The sequence below is a fragment of the Oratosquilla oratoria genome, chromosome 41 (assembly GCF_046742065.1).
Source record: "Oratosquilla oratoria isolate Oo_2021 chromosome 41, ASM4674206v1, whole genome shotgun sequence".
Lineage (NCBI taxonomy): Eukaryota > Metazoa > Arthropoda > Malacostraca > Stomatopoda > Squillidae > Oratosquilla > Oratosquilla oratoria.
Window position 1 is genome coordinate 13,940,000 of NC_134817.1, and position 22,383 is coordinate 13,962,382.

General features: G+C 40.0%; 1 protein-coding gene across 8 annotated transcripts in view; it reads left to right on the top strand.

The window, feature by feature from the left end:
* The window catches only part of LOC143020993 (uncharacterized), a 99,494-nt gene extending 78,553 nt beyond the window's left edge, over nucleotides 1–20,941 (top strand). For 7 of the 8 annotated variants that reach the window (XM_076178072.1, XM_076178073.1, XM_076178071.1 and 4 more), the window contains 3 exons: nucleotides 3,032–3,158; nucleotides 3,357–3,499; nucleotides 20,187–20,941. In XM_076178072.1, coding sequence (XP_076034187.1) covers nucleotides 3,032–3,158; nucleotides 3,357–3,499; nucleotides 20,187–20,850 — 934 coding nt within the window. In that variant the 3' untranslated portion in view covers nucleotides 20,851–20,941. Of the gene's footprint in view, nucleotides 1–3,031; nucleotides 3,159–3,356; nucleotides 3,500–9,499; nucleotides 9,579–20,186 lie in introns of all 8 variants that reach the window. The other variant, XM_076178076.1, reaches the window with a different exon arrangement.
* The last annotated feature ends 1,442 nt before the right edge of the window (nucleotides 20,942–22,383 follow it).

A 22,383-nucleotide genomic window follows, 5' to 3' on the forward strand; every position in this document is an offset into this window, starting at 1 on the left:
CATTCACACCCAAGTATCTAAGAATATCCAATTCCTCCAGTCTCTCTCCCTTAACCCCTTCCATACGGTGCCGCACACGTAGGCGTCATGGGGAGCGAGTGTATTCGCGAGGCTGCCATATCGGCGTCTTGATTATATTTATTGTAGTCGCCCCTCCATAATGACATTCTTTCTAATTCTTTTGTAATCGCATTTTCTATGGTTATCAAAATTCACGGGTGAAGAGAGAACGATCGATATAAGCGGTGACTATATTTTATGATGCGAGTATTATTATGACACGTCGTACGGCTGGCATTGGCTGCTGCCACCGAGATCTAAGTCCATGACGCCTACGTGTGCGGCACCGTATGGAAGGGGTTAATACTCACTTCCAGTATGTTGCCACTTTCTCCCCTTGTACATCTCATCACCTTACTTTTACCCACATATATCTTCAACATCCTTTTTTCCCAAACTTTCCCAAACTCTGTCACTAACTTCTTCAATCCCTCCTCTGATCATGCTACAAGTGCAGTGTCATCCGCAAAGAACATCTGGCTTATCTCTCACTTTTCTCCATTTTCTTTAAAAATCTCTGATCCCTGACCCACCACCCTTGCATTTACCTCTCACACCACCCCATCCATGTATAAGTTGAACAGCCAGAGTGACATAACACATCCCTGACGAAGTCCCACCTTTACCTCAAACCACTCACTCTTTCCATTTCTAATCCTGATACATGCTTTACTACTCTCGTAAAAACTCCTGACAGCTCCTAAAAGCTTTCCTCCTATCCCGTATATCTGCAAAAACCTCCCACAGTGCCTTCCTGTCTACCCTGTTGTAAGCCTTTTCCAAATCCATAAATGCCCAAAAAACATCCTTACCCTTTCCTATAGCTTTCTCACATATCTGTCTTACCACAAAAATCTGATCTATGCAACCCCCACCTTTTCTAAACCCACACTGTTCCTTACCAATTACTCCCTCAGTTCCTCTCCTAATCATCTCAATCAAGACCCTCCCATAAGCCTTCCCAACTACACTTAACAAGCTAATCCCTCAGAAACTACTACACTCACACTTGTCCCCTTTTCCCTTGTAAAATGGAACTATACAAGCACTCCTCCAGTCCTCCTGCACTCTACCCTCTCTTAAACAAACAATAAATAACCTCACCAGCTAGTCCATCACTGTACCTCCTTTTTTCAGACATTCTGCATGGGATCCATCCAGACCAGGTGCCTTACCTGCTCTCATCATCTTAATAACTACCTTTACTTCATCCTTCTCTATTTCTCCTCCATTTTCCTCACTCATCACAGTCATTTACTTTGCACTTCCCACTGCAACTATCTTTCTCTCCCTATCTTCCCTCACATTTAGCAACTCCCTAAAAATCTGCCCATCTACCTCTTACTGCCTTCTCATCCATTATCATTTCTCCATCTGCACCTTTTACCTTTTTTTCTCTACTTGATTTGTCTCCTCTTTTTCTCTTAATTTCTTTCCAAAACATCTTTTTATTACTTTAAAATTTTTCTGTCATACTCTTACCCCATTTCACATCTGCTCTCCCCTTTGCCTCCTTTATCTTATGCTTTATTTCTCTTCTTTTTTGTTTGTACCTCTCATATGATTCCCTTGTCCTATTTTGTAACCAATCTGTGAAAGCTCGCTTCTCTTCTACAACCTTCTTTGTTTCCTCATCCCACCACTCACTACCCTTCCTTCTATTTCCTCCTGCCCTCCTTTCTCCACACACCATCTTTGCACACCTTGTGACTCCCTCATTGAACCATCCCCATTCCTCCTCCACTCCTAGTTCTGCTCTATCCTTTACTCCCTCCCACTCCTCTCCCAGCTTTTTCTTGTACTCCTTCTCCTTTTCTTTCTCATTTAAGCAGTTCACTCTAAGTACCTCCCTACCTTCTGTCCTCTTCCTCTTTCTCCATCTGCCCTCCACACTCAACTTTCACCAGAAAATGATCTGATATCTCCCCGCTCTCTCCCCTTAGAACATATACATCCTTAACTCTTTCTATTATACTCCTATGTACCACTACTTAGTTTATAACGCTCTATCTACCACCCTTCCATCCACCACCCTCTCCCATGTGTACTTATGCTTGACTTTCTTCCTAAACACTGTATTTGCTATCATCAACTCCCTTTCTAGATACATCACCATCAACTCTCCACTATGATTCTTTCCTGGAACTCCACACTTCCCAACCACTCCATCTATTGGTTCATTTCCTACCCTAGTATTAATGTCTCCCAATACTACACGCTTACCTATCTCTTCACTTAATAGTATAGCCACCCCTCCTCTCTCTCATCCTCTCTTCTCTCCTGAGAACCTCCCAAGTACACTCCCAAACTCACACTTGCTCCTCCCTTTCAACTTAGTTTCACTCAAAGCCAACACATCCATCTTTCTTCTGACAAACATACTGCCTATCTGTTCCCTTTTACTCTTATCTGCACTACATCCATGCACATTAAAAGACCCAAACCTTATGGTACTGGTTGGAAAAGTCCTAGACCCTCTTAAGATTCTTAGATTCAATCATGAATATTTGACTTCTCGGATTTTAGTAATTTGGGGTTGTAGTGAAAGAAAAAATCAAATGTGTGCCTATATGTGTATTCCCTTTGGAGGATATATTGTTTGATATTTAATTGGTTAAGTCATTTAAAGGTTTGTAATAACTAAACACCAACTTGATTTTCAATCAGAAAATAGATGTTAACATATAGGTAATATGTAGTACTTTTCCTTCCATACAAAAATATACCTAGCTTATAAATGGTACATTGTCATTGTATAAATAATGACAGTAGAGATGATATATAGAGTGCCAGTGCAGTATGGTTAAATTGTTAAATTATTGTGTTGTATACTTATGTAAAATGGCATACTGATACATAATGGAGAAAATACTTATGTTTACTTTTAGAGATATTTTTGTTAGCATCAACATTAGAACAGTTAAAAGTGTTTTTTAATATGTTTCTAATTATTTTTCAACTTTTTTCAAAGGTGGAACTCCTACTACGATGCTGTCTCCAGCCTCATGGACATCCTGTCCAACCAGGACAAGATGAGGGCCCTCAATGATATCATCAGTAAGGAAGGGGTACCAACTGTTGATGAGATGGACAAACAAGTAAGTAAAATAAATTGAAGTTATTAATGTATTTTTCATATTTTAAGCTATTCTTTAATGTATTTATCTATGAAAAATAAAGTATATTAGTTAATAAAGTTAAAGTAAATTTAGTTAAGTAAATGAAAATGATGTGCAAGTTTTGACATGACATTAAAATTTGAAGTAAATGAAATGATTTTAAACTTTCTTTTATAGGTCCTCTCAGAGTACATAAAAGTCATGAAGCCCGTGGCAGAATGCCTGGACAATGTCCAGTCCGAGACCAATGCCTACATGGGTGCCTTCATGCCGACCTTGTACATGATGCGTCTGCACTTAGAGAACCTGAAGACTGACAGGCAAGAAAAATTTAAAAGTTCTTTAACTTTTTTATAAGATAGGTACAACACTTGTAACACTTTATAAACCTACCTCGTACTTACTGGTTACTGTAACTACTCAATAGGAGATGGTTAAAGAAAATGGAGAAAAGTGGGAAATAAGCCAGTTGTTGTTTGATGATGGCACTACGCTTGTAGCAGGATCAGAGGTGGAGTTGAGGAAGTTAGTGACAGAGTTTGAGGTGTGTGAAAGAAAGAAGTTGAAGATAAATGTGGGTAAAAGTAAGGTCTCTGTCTGGGGTATTGGCTGCATGTTATTGTGACTAAGTAGCATGCAGCTGATACTTTTGGAACTATATGGGGTGCCCCTATAGACCAGAGCCACACGTCATTCTGTCTGTGATAGAGGAAATCTCTTTTCATAGAGAAATGATGATACTTTATTATACTGCGATTGTCCCTCTGTTATGCTGTCTTCCCACCCCTTGTTACTGTCTTGTACCATTTCTCTCAATATTCATTTCCTTTCTTTGCCTAACTCTGTGGTGGGGGAAACGAATACTGCCAGCAAATCTTCCCACTTGAGTCGTATGGGGTGACAAAAAACGGGATGGGGATAGGACTAGGCATCCGTCTTCGTGTAACCCCAAAGGGGACATTTCTAAAAAAAGTAAGGGCATAAGAGGGTGTAGGAGGAATTTTCCAACCAATATCCTAAGGTTTGGGTCTTTTGAGTTGTATGCATATGGTAGAGATGAGAGTAAAAGGGAAGAGGTTGGCAGTATGTTTGTCAGAAGAAAGATGGGTGTGTTGGCATTGAGTGAAACTAAGTAGAGAGGGAGGGGCAAGTGTGAGTTTGGGAGAGTAGTTGGGAGAAGCATAAGATAAAGGAGGCAAAAAGGAGAGCAAATGTGAAATGGGGTAAGAGTATGGCAAATTTTTTAAAGTAGTAAAATTTTGTGTATGATAGAGGAAAACTCTGTTCATAGAGAAATGATGACACATTTATACAACGATTGTCCCTCTGTTATGCTGTCCCCCAACCCCTTGTTACTGTCCTGAAGGATGAAGTGAAGGCAGTTGTTAAGATGATGAGAGCAGGTGAGGCACCTGGTCTGGATGGAGCCCATGCAGAATGTCTAAAAAAAGGAGGTACAGTGATGGTGGACTGGCTGCTGAGGTTATTTAATGTTTGCTGGAGAGAGGGTAGAGTGCTGGAGGATTGGAGGAGTGCCTGTATAGTTCCACTTTACAAGGGAAAAGGGGACAAGTGTGAGTGTAGTAGTTTCAGAGGGATTAGCTTGTTAAGTGTAGTTGGGAAGGCTAATGGGAGGATCTTGATTGAGGGTATTAGGAGAGGAACAGAGGGAGTAATTGGCGAGGAACAGTGTGGATTTAGGATAGGTAGAGGTTGTGTAGATCAGATTTTTGTGGTAAGACAGATATGTGAGAAAGCTATAGGAAAAGGTAAGGATGTTTTTTAGGCTTTTACAGATCTGGAAAAGGCTTACCTCCCTGGTAAGGGGGAAAAAGTCTTGGTATATGTATGTATGTATGCATGGAAAAGGCTTACGACAGGGTAGACAGGAAGGCACTGTGGGAGGTACTGCAGATATATGGGATAGGAGGAAAGCTGTTAAGAGCAGTCAAGAGTTTTTATGAAAGTAGTAGAGCTTGTGTTAGGATTAGAAATGGAGAGAGTGAGTGGTTTGAGGTAAAGGTGAAACTTTGTCAGGAATGTGTTATGTTGCCCTGGCTGTTCAATCTTTACATAGATGGGGTGCCGACATCACTGTATGGGGCAGAAACATGGAACATAAGAGGAAAAGAGGAGTTTGAATGTATTTAAGATGAGGTGCCTGAGAAGTATGATAGGGGTTACTAGGCTGGATAGAGTGAGAAATGAGGTGAGAACGGGGGTAGAAAGGGAGTTGGGAGATAAGGTTGTGGGTAGAAATATTGTTACCTAAATTGCATCCCATCTTATGTGGGGTCTGTTACAGACCACCGAAACAGATGTCCTTTTATAGCGCATTAGAATCTACCTGTTTCAATCGGGTCAATATGCATGACCAAGAAATTATTATCCTAGGTGATTTTAATATGAATCTGGCAAGTACAAATAATAACCTTGTTAAGGCAATGAGAGACTTGCTAAAATCTCATGGCCTGACACAACTGATGGACGAGCCTACTAGAATAACAGGCACATCCAGGTCCATCATAGATCTTATCCTGGTCGCCGATTGTAATAAAATAACGCAGGCCGGTGCTTGTGATTATGGTCTTAGTGACCACAAGCTCATATATTGTACTAGGAAAGCTAGGAAGACGATTTTCAACAAATACAACACAGTGAAGCTTCGTTCCGTGAAGCATTACTCACAGGAACATTTTGTAGATGAACTGGGTTGGACAGACTGGTCGCCAGTACTAAATTGTACCGATGTTTATGAGGTCTGGTTTAATTTTAAGTACACATTTCTTTCTATTATTGAGAGTAGCACCTCTCAAAGAAATCCAAATAAGACAAAGGATGGAACCATGGCTGACAAACGAAGTACTGGGTTTAATTAGAGATAGAGACAGATATATTGCTAGATTTAGGAAAAGTAGAAAACAGGAGGACTACAATGGCTTTCTGTACTATAGGAATCAGGTGAAATATTGGAAGGAAAAAGCCAAAGCTGATTATTGTACTAACGTGGTGAACCAGAACAAACACGATCCAAGGAAGTTTTGGCAAACTCTGAAGACCCTAGAAGTTCACACAAAGCCTAGTAACAAAGTAGACAGGATAGGACTCATGATATACAACGAGCTTAACTCTGATAGGAACAGCATAGCCAACCACTTCAACTCCTTTTTCACAACCATAGCCACTAAACTAGTAAAATCCCTTCCAACAGGTTCTGGAAAGTTTGGGCTGGGGTACGTTCAGGAGTACTATAATGATAAGTCCACAAAGAGTTTCCAACTACATAAGACTACTCAAAAAGAAGTGTTTAAATTATTGGCCAGCATAAGTGCCAGTAAGGCTACCGGGTTAGACGACATTCCTGCGAGGTTTGTTAAGGATGAAGCCACAAATATAACTCCTCCAATAACCCACATAATAAATTTGTCTATCAGTTCAGGATTTATCCCAAGCGACATGAAAAGGGCTCGGGTAACACCTCTTTATAAGAAAAACACAAGAACTGAGGCAGGTAACTACAGGCCTGTTTCAATCCTAGGTATTATTTCCAAGGTTTTGGAATGTATTGTATACAATCAGTTAGATACCTACCTCAGGGAACGTAATCTACTATACACTTCTCACCAATTGGACAAAAGAACACAAATACATACCTCATCTCTACATCAACAACACTAATACCACACACAAACACACCAAAAATTCTTGGTGTAACATACCTTACATTCATGTCTTTCAAACAACACATCATAAACATATAAAACAAATGCACACCTAGACTTAATGCACTTAAGTCAATCACTGGAACAACATTTGGACAAAACAAAGAAACTAATACAACAATATACAAACAATGCATACACTCAGTGATGAATTATGCGAGTCCTGCATGGGCTCCTAATCTCAGTGAGACACACCACAACACCCTTCAAATCATACAAAATAAAGCCCTAAAAACAATTACAGTCTGCACAAATACAACACCTACAGACCATTTACATCATGAAACAAAAGTCCTCAAAGTCAAGGACCACCTCGACATGAGAGGCACACAAACACTTGCTGCAGCCTCCACAAACAGAGCATACCTGCTACACTACATAGCAGAACACCCTCACACACCAAGAAACATTAAAACAACACCCAAAGACCTGTATCACACACAGATACTCTCTTCTCTTCCTCCACAACCACCAAATACCAGCCTCCGGAAACATATTCATAATCATATCACTCACCGCTCCATTAACATACTGAAAGACAACACACTGCTGCATGCCAGACCCCCTGATATCCACCCTTCTGAATCCTCTCTCCCACGAAAGGACAGTCCACCTGGCCAGACTGCGGTGCGGCCACCACCAAGCACTTCTAAGCTACCAGAAGAGGCTGGATAACTGCATTGTAAACAGCTGCCCAGGATGTAACACTTCACCCCATACCATACAACACATAATGGAAGACTGCACTATACACAATCATGCACGCAAACAACATAACATACACTCTATAAAGGATTTGTGGGACAACCCAGTTTTGGCTGTGACATTCCTTGGTGAGACGGGACTGCTCGGACAGACAGTCTAGGGAACGACAACAACAACAACAACTATACACCAAGTAATCTGGTTTTAGAATGAATTACTCAACAGACACCAGCTTAATATACCTTTACGATCTGATAAAACAAGAATGTGACAGAGGTAACTACATGGGTTTAGTTTTGTTGGATCTACAAAAGGCATTTGACACGGACCATGATATTTTAATAAAAATACTTCGGGCATTAGGAGTGGCGAATATTGGCTGGTTCAATTCGTACCTTACAGGTCGCAAACAACTTGTACAGGTAAATGGAGCCTGCTCAGGTGACAGAGAGATAATTTGTGGTGTACCACAAGGTTCAATTCTAGGACTGCTACTGTTCCTGGTCTATATTAACGACATGCCAGGTGCGGTGAACTGTAAGTTACTGCTATATGCAGACGACTCCACACTAATTGTCTCAGGTAGGGACCTAGCTGAAGTAGAGGAGGCACTGAGTGTTGAACTGTCATCAGTCCAGGACTGGCTCATATATAACAGGCTGTCTTTACATACATACATACATACATACATATACCAAGGCTTTTTCCCCCTTACAAGGGAGGTAGCCAAAAAGGAAAAGGCATAAAATCATTCCCACCCATTCCATCCCTGAATACACTCCACACCCCTCCACCCTCCCCCTCATCTTAGCACCTCCTGGATGACGGGTCATCCCTGCACCTTGTCCACTGCCCTGGGTCAGAAGCAGTGTCGCAAGACACAGCACATCCACAGCAAGGCCGCTTCATTAAATCGGCGACCCCCCCTCTCCGTCCCCCCATGCATAAAGGAGAAGACGGGGAGAAATCCCTTCAGGCTGCGTCAAAATTTGCTCACACATACTACCTCACCCCCCATCCCCCCACCCATTCCACCTCATGGATCACATCATCCATATACAACCATTCTCCATTCACCCCTGTCTTCTGTCCTCTCCCTTCCTTCCTCAACAGACATTCCCCTCTTCCCCAAAGCCCCCTTCACCCATCTATCCACCTCATCCTAGGATGTCCCCTCATGTTCACTCCCTCCACATCTGCCTTTCATACCTCTTTTACTATTCTTTCTTCACTCATTCTTTCCATGTGTCCAAACCATCCTAATACTCTTTCATCAACCCTATCTCCCAACCCCCTTTCCACCCCTGTTCTTCGCATCAAAACCCAACCTCAGGAAACACCGCGATGTACAGGTCAGATGTGGGGTTAATGTCTTGGAGTCAAAACAAGAGATAATCTATCTTGGAATACCCTTAGATCAGTCCCTCTCAGGGAATGCCATAACAGATAAGATTGTATCCAAGTGTTCACATAATGTCAAATTTTTGTACAGAAAATCCCAATTTTTTTATTTTTGGAAACAAAGAAGCTTCTGGTCTCAGCCTTCTTATAGCATCACTTTGATTATGCTTGTAGCTCTTGGTACAGTAGTCTGAGCAGTAAAAATGTCTTGGCTACAGGTTGCACAAAATAAGATCATTAGATTCATGCTAAATTTACCTCAGCATAGTCATATTGGTATAGAAGAATTTAGCAAGGTAGGAATGTTACCTGTAAAACATTGTGTCCAGCAGCTGAAACTAAACTATGTTTACAATGTTGTTCATAATTTTGCTCCTTCATATGTGAGCTGTAATTTTATGTTATCTGCTAAGAACCGAACCCGGAACAGTCAAGGGTCATTTATTATATCTCATGCAGGTCCCTTCACCAAAAACAGCTTTCACTTCACAGGTGCTCAACTATGGAACTCGCTACCTGTGTCCATTAAGAAGTCAAATAGCAAGGTTACCTTCAAGAAAAAAGTCAAAAGGTTACTATATGTCTCAGCTATGGACAGAGAACAGCCTTGATTTTATGTACTACTAGCTTAGTGAGGAATATCTGACTCCATGAGTAATACCATCCAAATCTGCATTCACTCATAACTGTTCTGACTTTCCCCCCCCTTTTTTTTTTTTTGTCCTTCAGAAGTTTACTTTAGTATAACAATGTTTGATGTTACAAATTGGTTTCCACCTTTGTTTTGCTAGTCATTAATGGTACTACTCTGATATAGTACTCACTCATACTGTTTTGTTGCCATTTAACATTAATTTGTTGTTCCTTTGCTTAATGCAATGTTCCTTATTGTGATGGTGCTCAATTTTTGGTCTCAATATCCTATGTGTTACGAACATTTTAGTAATATTAGCAAAACTATAACAATGTTTATGTGTCATATGTGTACTGACTGGTATTACTCATGATTGTCTCTGGTCCCCTTAACCCCCTACGTATGTTGTCTGTGTAACTTAGTGTAGAATAACAATCTAATGAGGACCACAATGGAAATAAGCGTACATGCTTTTTTGTGTTATCCTCGGCAATTTGCAATTATTATTTCGAACTATGTGTTCTTGTCATTATCTGCACTTCATGTATATTGATTCTTTGCCAAATAAAATTATTATTATTATTATTATTATTATTATTATTATTATTATTATTATTATTATTATTATATTATATTATTATATTATATTATTATATTATTATTATTATTATTATTATTATTATTATTATTATTATTATATTATTATTATTATTAATAATAATAATAATTAGTTTGACACATGGAAAGAAAGAGTGAAGAAAGATTAGTAAAAGAGGTGTGGAAGGCAGAGGTGGAAGGAGCAAACATGAGGAGGCAACCTAGTATGAGATGGATGGATGGGGTAAAAGGGGCATTGGGAAAGAGGGGAATGTCTGTTGAGGAAGGATGGTAGAGGACATAAGATAGGGGTGAATGGAGAATGGTTATATATAGATGATGCTGTGATGCATGAGGGGGAATGGGTGGGGGATGGAGGGGTGAGGGAGTATGTGTGAAAAATAAATTGATGCAGCCCAAAGGGATTTCTCCCAATCTTCTCCTTTTCTGCATGAAGGGATGGAGAGTGGGGGGTCACTGATTTAATGAAGCAGCCTAGCTGTATATGTGCTGTGTCTTGCGACACTGCCTCTGACCCAGGTCAAATGGTGAGATGCAGGAATGACCCATCATTCAGGTGCCAAGATAAGAGGGAGCAAAATGGGTGGATGGGAGTGGAATATGTTAGGAATGGAATGGGTGGGGGTGGTTTTTATGCCTTTGTTTTCTGGCTACCTCCTGTGTAAGTGGGAATAATAATAATTTTATTTGGCATTGAATCAATGTACATGAAGTGCAGATAATGAAAAGAACACATAGATCAAAATAATAATTACATATCCCAAGGATAACATAAAAAAGCATGTAAGCTTATTTCCATTGTGGTCCTTTGGTGTATGTATATAAAAGTAAGGTGATGTGGTGTACAAGGGGAGAAAGTGGTAGCAGATGGGAAGTGAGTATCAAGTGAGAGAGACTGGAAGAAGTGGAAATTTTTAGATACTTGGTTGCGAGTGTGGCAGGAAAAGGAGGAGTGTAGGTGGAGGTAGAATGTGTTTATCTAGTTGTATTTTGCGGGAGAAAAGCTATACTCATAGTGACCCACAGTTGTATCTTTTCACATCCAGTTCTTTCTTAAAATCAAGTATAGTTTTAGCACTCACTGTTTTCTCTTTCAATTTGTTCCATGTATCTATTACTCTGTGTGGAAAGCTGTTCTTTTTCAAATCTCTTCTGTAACTGTCCTTCTTAAGTTTCTTCTCATGTCCTCTTGTATTTCTTCTGTCCCATTTAAGTAGGTCATCCCTATCAAGGATTTCCATCCCTTTCATAATTCTGTAGATGGTTATCAAATTGCCTCTTTCTCTTCTTTGTTCCAGAGTTGATAAGTTTAGTTTGTCCAATCTTTTTTCATATGTCAATTTGCTAAGTGTTGGTCCCATCTTTGTCATTGCTCTTTGAATTCTGAACGGGTTAGAGTGTCGTTACTTGCGACGAAAGGTCGAGGGGATGGCGGTTTGAACCCTGCCACTGGCGAAATTGAATCAAGGGCATGGTTCATTAAATTCCACGCTACAAATCCCTCTGTGAGGGGCACCGTGCTAGCCTTCCATTGGGAGGAGTTTGTGACGTTTAAACCATATCAATCATCATTTTTTTTTTTTTTTTTTTTTTTTTTTTTTTTTCTTAACTAGGTGTCCATAGTGATGCTGCATATTCTTATTTTGGCCTTACCAGTGTAACTAGTATTTTCTTTACCATTTCCTCATCCATGTAGTCAAAGGCCACTATCATTGATCTTATTAAATTGTAAGCTTCTCCAAATATTTTGTTTACATGTTTGTCTGGTGTCATGTCATTTGAGATAATTACTCCTAGGTCTCTTTTTGAGTTTACTTTTGTAATTTCCTTTGTACCAATTTTGTATTGCCTGGACATTCTATTTTTGCTTTTTCCAAATTCCATTATACTACATTTCTTAATGTTGAAATTCACTTCGTTCTATATACTTCATTTCCAGACTTTGTCCAGGTCTTCTTGAAAAGATTTGCAATCTTCTTCTGTACTTACTCTCTTCAATAGTTTCGCATAATCTGCAAAGAAGTTTATATAACATTCGATGCCTTCATCAATGTCGTTTATATAAACAGCAAACATTATCGGAGCCAATAGTCCATAGTGATGCTGCATATTCTAATTTTGGTCGCCGATTTAATGAAGCGGCCTTGCTGTGGATGTGCTGTGTCCTGCGACACTGCTTCTGACCCAGGGCAGTGGACAGGGTGCAGGGATGACCCGTCATCTAGGAGGTGCTAAGATGGGAGAGAGGGTGGAGGGGTGTGGAGTGTTTTCGGGGATGGAATGGGTGGGAATGATTTTATGCCTTTCCCTTTTTGGCTACCTCCCTTGAAAGGGGGAAAAAGCCTTGGTATATGTATGATGTATGTACCAGTGTAACTAGTATTTTCTTTAACATTTCCTCATCCATTTAGTCAAAGGCCACTTTCATTGATCTTATTAAATTGTAATTTTCTCCAACTATTTTGTTTACATGTTTGTCTGGTGTCATGTTATTTGAGATAGTTACTCCTAGGTCTTTTTTTGAGTTTACTTTTGTAACTTCCTTTGTACCAATTTTGTATTGCCTGGATATTCTATTTTTGCTTTTTCCAAATTCCATTATACTACATTTCTTAATGTTGAAATTCACTTCGTTCTATATACTTCATTTCCAGACTTTGTCCAGGTCTTTTTGAAAAGATTTGCAATCTTCTTCTGTACTTACTCTCTTCAATAGTTTCGCATAATCTGCAAAGAAGTTTATATAACATTCGATGCCTTCATCAATGTCGTTTATATAAACAGCAAACATTATCGGAGCCAATAGTCCATAGTGATGCTGCATATTCTAATTTTGGTCGCCGATTTAATGAAGCGGCCTTGCTGTGGATGTGCTGTGTCCTGCGACACTGCTTCTGACCCAGGGCAGTGGACAGGGTGCAGGGATGACCCGTCATCTAGGAGGTGCTAAGATGGGAGAGAGGGTGGAGGGGTGTGGAGTGTTTTCGGGGATGGAATGGGTGGGAATGATTTTATGCCTTTCCCTTTTTGGCTACCTCCCTTGAAAGGGGGAAAAAGCCTTGGTATATGTATGATGTATGTACCAGTGTAACTAGTATTTTCTTTAACATTTCCTCATCCATTTAGTCAAAGGCCACTTTCATTGATCTTATTAAATTGTAATTTTCTCCAACTATTTTGTTTACATGTTTGTCTGGTGTCATGTTATTTGAGATAGTTACTCCTAGGTCTTTTTTTGAGTTTACTTTTGTAACTTCCTTTGTACCAATTTTGTATTGCCTGGATATTCTATTTTTGCTTTTTCCAAATTCCATTATACTACATTTCTTAATGTTGAAATTCACTTCGTTCTATATACTTCATTTCCAGACTTTGTCCAGGTCTTTTTGAAAAGATTTGCAATCTTCTTCTGTACTTACTCTTCAATAGTTTCGCATAATCTGCAAAGAAGTTTATATAACATTCGATGCCTTCATCAATGTCGTTTATATAAACAGCAAACATTATCGGAGCCAATATGGAGCCTTGGGGGACTCCACTTACATATTTACCCAATTTGAGTTCTTTTCTCTAAGTACCACTCTCATTTTTCTTCCGAGAAGTATGATAGGGGCTACTAGGCTAGATAGAGTGAGAAATGAGGAGGTGAGGAGGAGAACAGGGGTGGAAAGGGAGCTGGGAAATGGGGTTGATGAAAGAGTATTAGGAGGGTTTGGACACATGGAAAGAATGAGTGAAGAAAAATTAGTAAAAGAGGTGTGGAAAGCAGAGGTGGAAGGAGTGGAATATGAGGGGGCATCCTAGGATGAGGTGGATGGATTGTGTGAAAGGGGCATTACAAAAGAGAGGAATGTCTGTTGAGGAAGGACGAGAGAGGACAGAAGATAGGGGTGAATGGAGAAGGGTTGTGTATGGATGATGCTGTGATGCATGAGGGGGAGTGGGTGGGCAATGTGGGGTGAGGAAGTATGTATGAGAAAAAAATTGACACAGCCCGAAGTGATTTCTCTCAGTCTTCTCCTTTTCTGCATGAGGGGACAGAGAGGGGGGGTCGCTGAATTTATGAAGCAGCCTTGCTGTGGATGTGCTGTGTCTTGCGACACTGCTTCTGACCCAGGGCAGTGGACAGGATGCAGGGATGACCCGTCATCCAGGAGGTGCCAAAATAAGAGAGGGAGGAGGGTGGAGAGGAGTGGAATATGTAGGGAATGGAATACGTGGGAGTGGTTTCTATGCCTATTTCTTTTTGGCTACCCCCCGTGTAAAGGGGAAAAGCCTTTGGTGTATGTATGCATGTATTCCACCTATTGTTTCAATTTTTTTTAGTAGCTTTTTGTGTGGTACTTTGTCAAAACCTTTTGTAAGTCAAAGAAGGCACAGTCTGCCCAACCATCTCTTGGATTATTTCTACCAATCTTGAGTAAAAGCATATTAAGTTTGTAGTACATAATCTTCCACTTCTAAATCCAAATTGGTTGGGGTTTAGTATGTTATTCTCTTCCAAGTGTTTAGTCCATTTGTTTTTGATAACTTTCGCATATTTTTGCAATTGTGCTTGTAAAGGATACCGGTCTATAGTTTGTTGGATTTCCTTTATCTCCTCCCTTATTATATTGGTACAATATTTGCATTTTCCAATCTTGTGGTACTTTTTCTTCATTGAGTGAGAAATCAATTATTTTGTGTATTTTATCTGTGAGTTGATCTATACATACATATACCAAAGGCTTTTTCCCCCTTACATGGGGGGTAGCCAAAAACAAAAAGGCATAGAAATCACTCCCACCCATTTCATTTCCCATATATTCCACTCCTCTCCACCTCCCTCCCTCCCTCCTATCTTGGCACCTCCCGGATGACGGGTCATCCCTGCATCCTGTCCACTGCCCTGGGTCAAAAGCACATCCACAGCAAGGCCGCTTCATAAATGCTGTCCATCATCCCACATTTGTGAGCTTTCAACTTTAAATACAGACCTAAAGTGTTTGGTCATTACTTTAGCCATTTCCTCATCTTCTATCTATTCTTTATTTCCTTCAAGCAGTTTCACTATTTCATGTTTGTCTTTTAGTTTATTGTTTACATATCTGTAAAATAGTGTAGGTTGATCTCTCCATTTGTCTATTATATATTTTTCATAGTTTCTTTTTTCCTCTCTGTGTATGTCTACATGTTCATTTCCCAGTTTGATGTATGTTTGCCATTTAGTCACTTTTTTGTCTTTTCCATCTTTTTCAAGCTTTGTCTCTTCTATCTTTAGCATTGCTACACTTTTTATTATACCAGCACTTTATGTACACCCTTTTCTGTTTCTGTTTAGGCACATGTTTATCTGTTCCCTCCTTATATATTTCTTTACAAATGTTCCATTTCTCTTCCATCTTTGTTTCATCATTTGCAAATTTTTCCCAACTAGCATTTTGATTTTTTTTTTTTAAGTTTTACAAAGTCAGTTTTGTTGTACATTAATCTTCCTTCTCTATGTTTCTCGTTTCTTCTCACAACATTTTGTTCCTTAAGCTTGAACTCTTTTAGTATGTGGTCACTCTTTCCAGTTGGTGTCTTATAATTTATTTCTTCCACAATTTCAGGCTCAGAAGTGAATATCAATTGTAGTCTTGATGGTTCTTTGTTTTGTCTGTATTTAGTTTTTCTTTGACCCATTTAGTCAATATGTAAAGGACATAGATTATTGCAACACACTGTAAATGCTACCTCACTAGAAACCTTCAAGACAAGACTTGCCAAGGAGTGGGAGAACCAGTCAGACCTTTACCAATATAGCTTTTTGTATTAACCAGTCCATGGGCCAAAAGGGTTGCCACACCAAAAGAAAAGTCATCAAGAAATTATACAGGTCTTATTACCCGAAGGGTATCAAATGAATACTGAAGGTGAATACATTGCCCCAGTGTTCCTCTCCACCTTTTATTGTCAGTTCTTCCCAATTTATTTCCTTTGCATTAAAGTCACCCATAATTACCATGTTTTCTCTATAAATCAGTGTCTCGGTTAATTCATTCTTTGTGTCTTCTAGTAATTTTGAGTGTTCACCGTCAGTCCAGGACTTAGTTTTTGGGGGCACATATATAACTATGAACTTTTTACTTTTCATACTGCTATTTTCGACTTTAATTGTGATCAGTTCCACATTATTCTTACCTTCTGTTGCCTTTATTACATTTAGGCCCTTTCTAGCCAATAGCATGACTCCTCCCCCCTGTTTGTCCATTCTATTTTTTGACCAAAGGTTGTATAAACCTTGTCCCACCATACTTGATTGTATAGGACCTTTTAGTTTTGTCTCCACAATTCCCATTATGTCTGGTTTCTCTATTGACAAATAGTCGTTTAGTTAATTTATTCCAGAAATCATACCATCCATGTTTGTATATGCCACTTCTAATTTTTTTCCTTTCTTCTCTTTTTTGGTTTATGTTTCCATTTCTCTGATGTACCATTTTCTCAGTTTCAGATCCAACACTCTAATTTTTTTTTTTTTTTTCAGTCTCTGTTCTTTTCTTGTTTTTTCCTTGGCTTCACTTCTCAGTGCCCTATCTTTCCCTATTTCCTCTTCATTTCCTTTTTTATCCACACATTTTTGTATTTTTCATTGTTTGCTAGATTTTCTGCTTTTGATAGTATTTCTTCCGCTATCATTTGAGTTCTTAGTTTGATTTTCTTTGGTCTGTAGTTTTTTCTTTTGAGTATGTGTCCATCCTATGCATGTCATGGATTTCCTTTTCTAAATTCTGTCCCTCATCTTGAACTCCATTTCTTTGATCACCTTGATCACTGTTTCCTTTGCATTCTCTTCTACCTGCTGTTGCACTATTTCTTTGAATGAGAGTTTTTGATTTTCATGTTCCCATTTCCACTGATTTTTTATTTTGTTCAGATCGGTCTCTTTGAGTGATTCTTCCATTTTCTCAGTTACTGCTTGTAATTGTTCTTTATTTCTAACCTTATTTTCCTTTCTTTCATTTTCTCTTTTTATCATACTCAATTCACTTTTTAGATCGTTTAATTGTCTTAGTATCACCACATTAGTTGTGCATAAGTTTGATACCTCCAATTGTAAAGCTTTATGGTCTAATTTTAAATCAATCAATTCTTCTGCTAAGTTGTTAATGTCTTGATTCCATATTGCTCTGCTAATCCTAATATCTCTATCCATGTCCATAGTTTTATCCATTGCTTCCCCTTGCCTCCTAAATCCTGAAGATAAATCATTGTCATACCTGCAAGTCGTCCTCAGAGTACAGTAATGTTTAAACATGTTTTCTTTGGTATTACTCCCAATTGGGACTCATTTCTGGATATATCCAATCCCCTCTTGGTTCGTTCATTGAGCCTTATTTCTTCATTGCTACTCTCCATTCTGTGCTAAAATTATGATTCCAAGAACTGGACTGGATACATACCTTACTGGTCACACGAAAACATATTGTTGTATCTTGAAAATGACAGCAAGGCATTTTTCCTGTATTTACCTAGTTGTATTATACGGGAAGGGAGCTATGCTCATGGTGATCTGTCTTTGTATCTCTCAGCATCAAGTTTTTCTTAAAATCTTGAATAGTGTTTGCACACACTGTTTCTTTATCCAAGTATCTATCACTCTGTGTGTGAAGCTGTTCTTTTTTTAGATCTTTTCTGTAATTATCTTTTTTTAGTTTCTTTTTGTGTCCTCTCATTTTTCCAGTATCCCATTTCAATAAGTCATTCTTATCTAAGATTTCCATTCCTTTCATTATTCTATAGATAGTAAGTCTCCTCTTTCCCTTCTCTGTTCCAACAAAGCGCTAGTGCGGAGCTCAATGTTAGCACCTCCTTCCTCTGCAATGAAAAGAACACAGTTCGAAATAGCAATTACAAATGCCGAGGATAACACAAAAAAGCATGTAAGCTTATTTCCATTGTGGTCCTTTGGTGTATGTAGGTAAAAGGTGATGAGGTGTACAAGGGGAGAAAGTGGTAGCAGACAGAAAGTGAGTATTAAGCGAGAGAGACTGGAAGAAGTAGAACGTTTTAGGTACTTGGTTGTGAGTGTGGCAGGAAAGGGAGGAGTGGAGGTGGAGGTAGAATGTAGATTGAGAGAAGTGATGCCTTGTGGGATTAAAAAGTGTAATGAGAAATAGACATTTGGGAATGGATGCTAAGAGGAGATTGTATGAAGGAGTGATTATGCTGACAGCACTGTATGGGGCAGAAACATGCCTGAGAAAGTGCCTGAGAAGTATGATGGGTTATTAGGCTGGATAGAGTGAGAAATGAGGTGAGGAGAACGAGGGTGGAAAGGGAGTTAGGAGATAGGGTTGGTGAAAGAGTATTGGGATGGTTTGACACAAGGAAAGAATAAGTGAAGAAAAATTAGTAAAAGAGGTGTGGAAAGCAGAGGTGGAAGGAGTGAACATGAGAGGGTGACGTAGGATGAAGTAGATGGAAGGGTTAAAAGGGGCATTGGGAAAGAGGGTAATGTCTGTTGAGGAAGAATAGTAGAGGACATAAGATAGAGTGAATGGAGAATGGTTGTATATGAATGATGCTGTGATGCATGATGGAGAGTGGGTGGGGGATAGGGGGTGAGGGAGTATGTGTGAAAAATAAATTAACACAGCCCAAAGAGATTTCTTATGTCTTCTCTTTTTCTGCATGAATGGACAGAGAGGGGGGTCACTGATTTAATGAAGCTGCCTTGTAGTGGATGTGCTGTGTCTTGTGACATTGCTTGTGACCCAGGGCAGTGGGCGAGATGCAGAGATGACCCATCATCCAGGAGGTGCCAAGATAAGAGGGAGGGAAGTGGGTGGATGGGAGTGGAGTATGTTTGGGATGGAATGTGTGGGAGTAGTTTTTATGCCTTTGTGTTTTGGCTACCTCCCTTGTAAGTGGAAAAAAGCCTTTGGTATATGTATGTAAAAGTAAGGTGATGAGGTGTACAAGGGGAGGAAATGGTAGCAGACTGGAAGTGAGTATTAAGGGAGAAAGACTGGAGGAAGTGAATAGTTTTAGATACTTGGTTGTGAATGTGGCAGGAAAGGGGGGAGTGGAGGTGGAGGTAGAATATAGATTGAGAGAAATGAGTAAATGCTTTGGGCAATTAAAAAGTGTAATGAGAAGTAGACATCAGGGAATGGATGGTAAGAGGAGATTTTAAGGAGTAATTGTGCCAACAGCACTGTATGAGGCAGACACATGGAACATAAGAGAGAAGAGAGGAGTTTGAATGTGTTTGAGATGAGGTGTCTGAGAAGTATGATAGGGGCTACTAGGCTGGATAGAGTGAGAAATGAGGAGGTGAGGAGAACAGTGGTGGAAAGGGAGTTGGGAGATAGGATTGATGAAAGAGTATTGGGATGGTTTGGACACGTGGAAAAAGTGAAGAAAGATTAGTAAAAGAGGTGTGGAAAGCAGAGGTGGAAGGAGTGAACATGAGAGGGTGACCTAGAAAGAGGTGGATGGATGGGGTAAAAGGGGCATTGGGAAAGAGGGGAATTTCTGTTGAGGACAGTATGGACATAAGATAGGGGTGAATGGAGAATGGTTGTGTATGGATGATGCTGTGATGCACAAGGGGGAGTGGGTGGAGGATGGGGGGGTGAGGGATAAAAATTGATGCAGCCGAAATGGATTTCTCCCAGTCTTCTTTTCTGAATGAGGAGACAGAGAGGGGCGAGTGTTGCCAATTTAATGAAGTGGCTTTGCTGTGGATGTGCTGTGTCTTGCAACATTGCTCCTGACCCAAGACAATGGATGAGATGCAAGGATGACCTGTCATCCAGGAGGTGCCAAGATGGGAGGGGGGATGGGAGTGGAGTATGTTGGGGATGGAATGTGTGGGAGTGGTTTATGCCTTTGGATTTTTGGCTACCTCCCTTGTAAGGGGGAAAAAAGCATTTGGTATATGCATGTATTTTCTTTCAGGAGCCTGCAGTATGCCCAGCCACTGGTGGCTGCATTGCTGGGGACAGAGGGTAGTGGAAAGGGGTTCTATGGCAGGTTTGCTGCGAGGTTGAAGGAAAAGGATGTCCTCATGGCCACTGCCCTGCACCCCCACTACACCATGTCCCTGGTGCGCCACTTCAGCCCAGACAAGGCTGTGGACATCAAGCAGCACATCGTGGAGGAGGTGATGAAGATGGTGGACACTGAGGAGAGGCAGCCTGAGGAGAGGCAAGAGGAGGTGGACCAGTTCCACCTGCTCCTCTCCAGTGCTGCAGTGCCAGAGGTGAGGCGGCGGGAGGAGGTGGAAGAGACGGTCACCAAGACCCTAGATCAGTGGAAGAGAGCAATGGTGAGCGTCCCCCTCAGCCACGACCTCTTCCCCACCCACTACAGGGACGCCTGGTTGGACCTCTTTAAAAAATACAATACTCCTCTTCCTAGCTCAGCTGCTGTGGAGAGGCTGTTTAGCTCAGCTGCTGTGGGGAAGTTATTTAGCTCAGCAGGAGACATTTTGCGGGCAAAACGGTCCAGCCTGAGCAACATTAACTTTGAACAGCTGGTGTTTGTGAGAGGCAACATGCACCTCCTTGGGTACAAGGGGGTGCAGCAGCAGGAAAAGGAGGAGGAGAAGGAAGTGGAGTAGGAGGAGCAGTAATTTCAATTCTTTAATAACTTTAAAAAGTTTTGTAACTTGTCTAGTTGTCTAGTCTGAAATATATATATATTTTAATGTATGAGCTCTGATGTATTATTACCTTTTATTTTATTTTTCAGTTGTGGAATAGTTCTTTTGATGTGCACAGTAGTGTTTTTCAGGAACACACTTTTTTTTTTTTTTAACACACTACTTTTTTTGAGGGACACTTTCTTAGTTTGGGAGTGCTAACACAGGAATGCACCAAGTGAAAACATTTGAGGAACACTATTCCAGGAATGCATTAACCACGGCCAGAGGAATGCAGGAACGCTAACGCACTAATGATCCCACACCATGGTAGCCAAAAGCACCCCAAACCATCAGTGAATCAGAATGTTTTACAGTATTGTGTGTGAATTTCGGGTCCAAAGGATTACTGCCAGGATGACGGTACACTTTGCCAAGATGGTTTCCAGTAATAGTGAAAGTGGCTCCATCACTCCACAACAGATTTTTCCACTTCTCCACATCTCACTGTAAATATTTGCGGCAAAAAGCGACCCTGTTCTTTTTCTGTTTTATGGATACAAGTGGTGTCATTGGGGTGTGAGAATTGCAGATCACCATGCAGGTGGCATACTGTTCTCACAGACACATGACCAAGTATTTTCTTTGCCATTATTTCATCCAAGTAAATAAAAGCCACTTTTATTGATCTTAGTAAGTTATAGGTTTCGCCGACAATTTTGTTTATATGTTTGTCAGGGGACATACCTTCTGTGTTGATCATTCCCAGGTCTTTTCCAGATCCCACTTTCTTTACTTCCTTTTCACCAATTTTATATTACCCTGATATCCTCTCTCTCTCTCTCTTTACTTTTTCTAAATTCCATAATGCTACATTTTTAATGTTGAATCCCACTTCCCACTTCTGACTCCGTTCATAAACCCTGTACAGATACCTCTGTAGTGAGTCACAGTCCGTTTCAGTGCTCACTTTAACAATTTTGCATCATTTGTAAAGAAACTCGTGTAACATTCCGCACCCTCACCCATGTCATTCACATAAAGAGCAAACATTATTGGAGCAAATACTGATCCTTGTGGAACTCCACTAATTACCTCTTCCCAAGTAGAACTTTTATCTCTGAGCACTGCTCTCATTTTTCTTCCATGCAAAGTGTCCATCCATTTAAATATTGGTTTCCAGTTTTCTTAAAAAAAATTTTTTAAAGGGACTTTATCAATTTTTTTTTTTTAATCTAGAAATGCACAATAAGCCCAACCGTCCCTTTCTTGTATTAAATCTAGTAGTCTTGAGTAAAAACAGATCAGATTTGTGGTACATGATCTTCCTTGTCAATCCGAGTTGTCTCGGATTTAATATATTGTTCTCCAGATGGTTTATCCATCTACTTTTTAAAACGTTTTCACAATTTTTAGCTACTGTGCTTGTAAGGGAAACCAGTCTGTAATTTGTTGGGTCTTCCTTATTTCCTCCTTTATAAATTGGTATATCAGCATTTTTTCCAGTCTTCT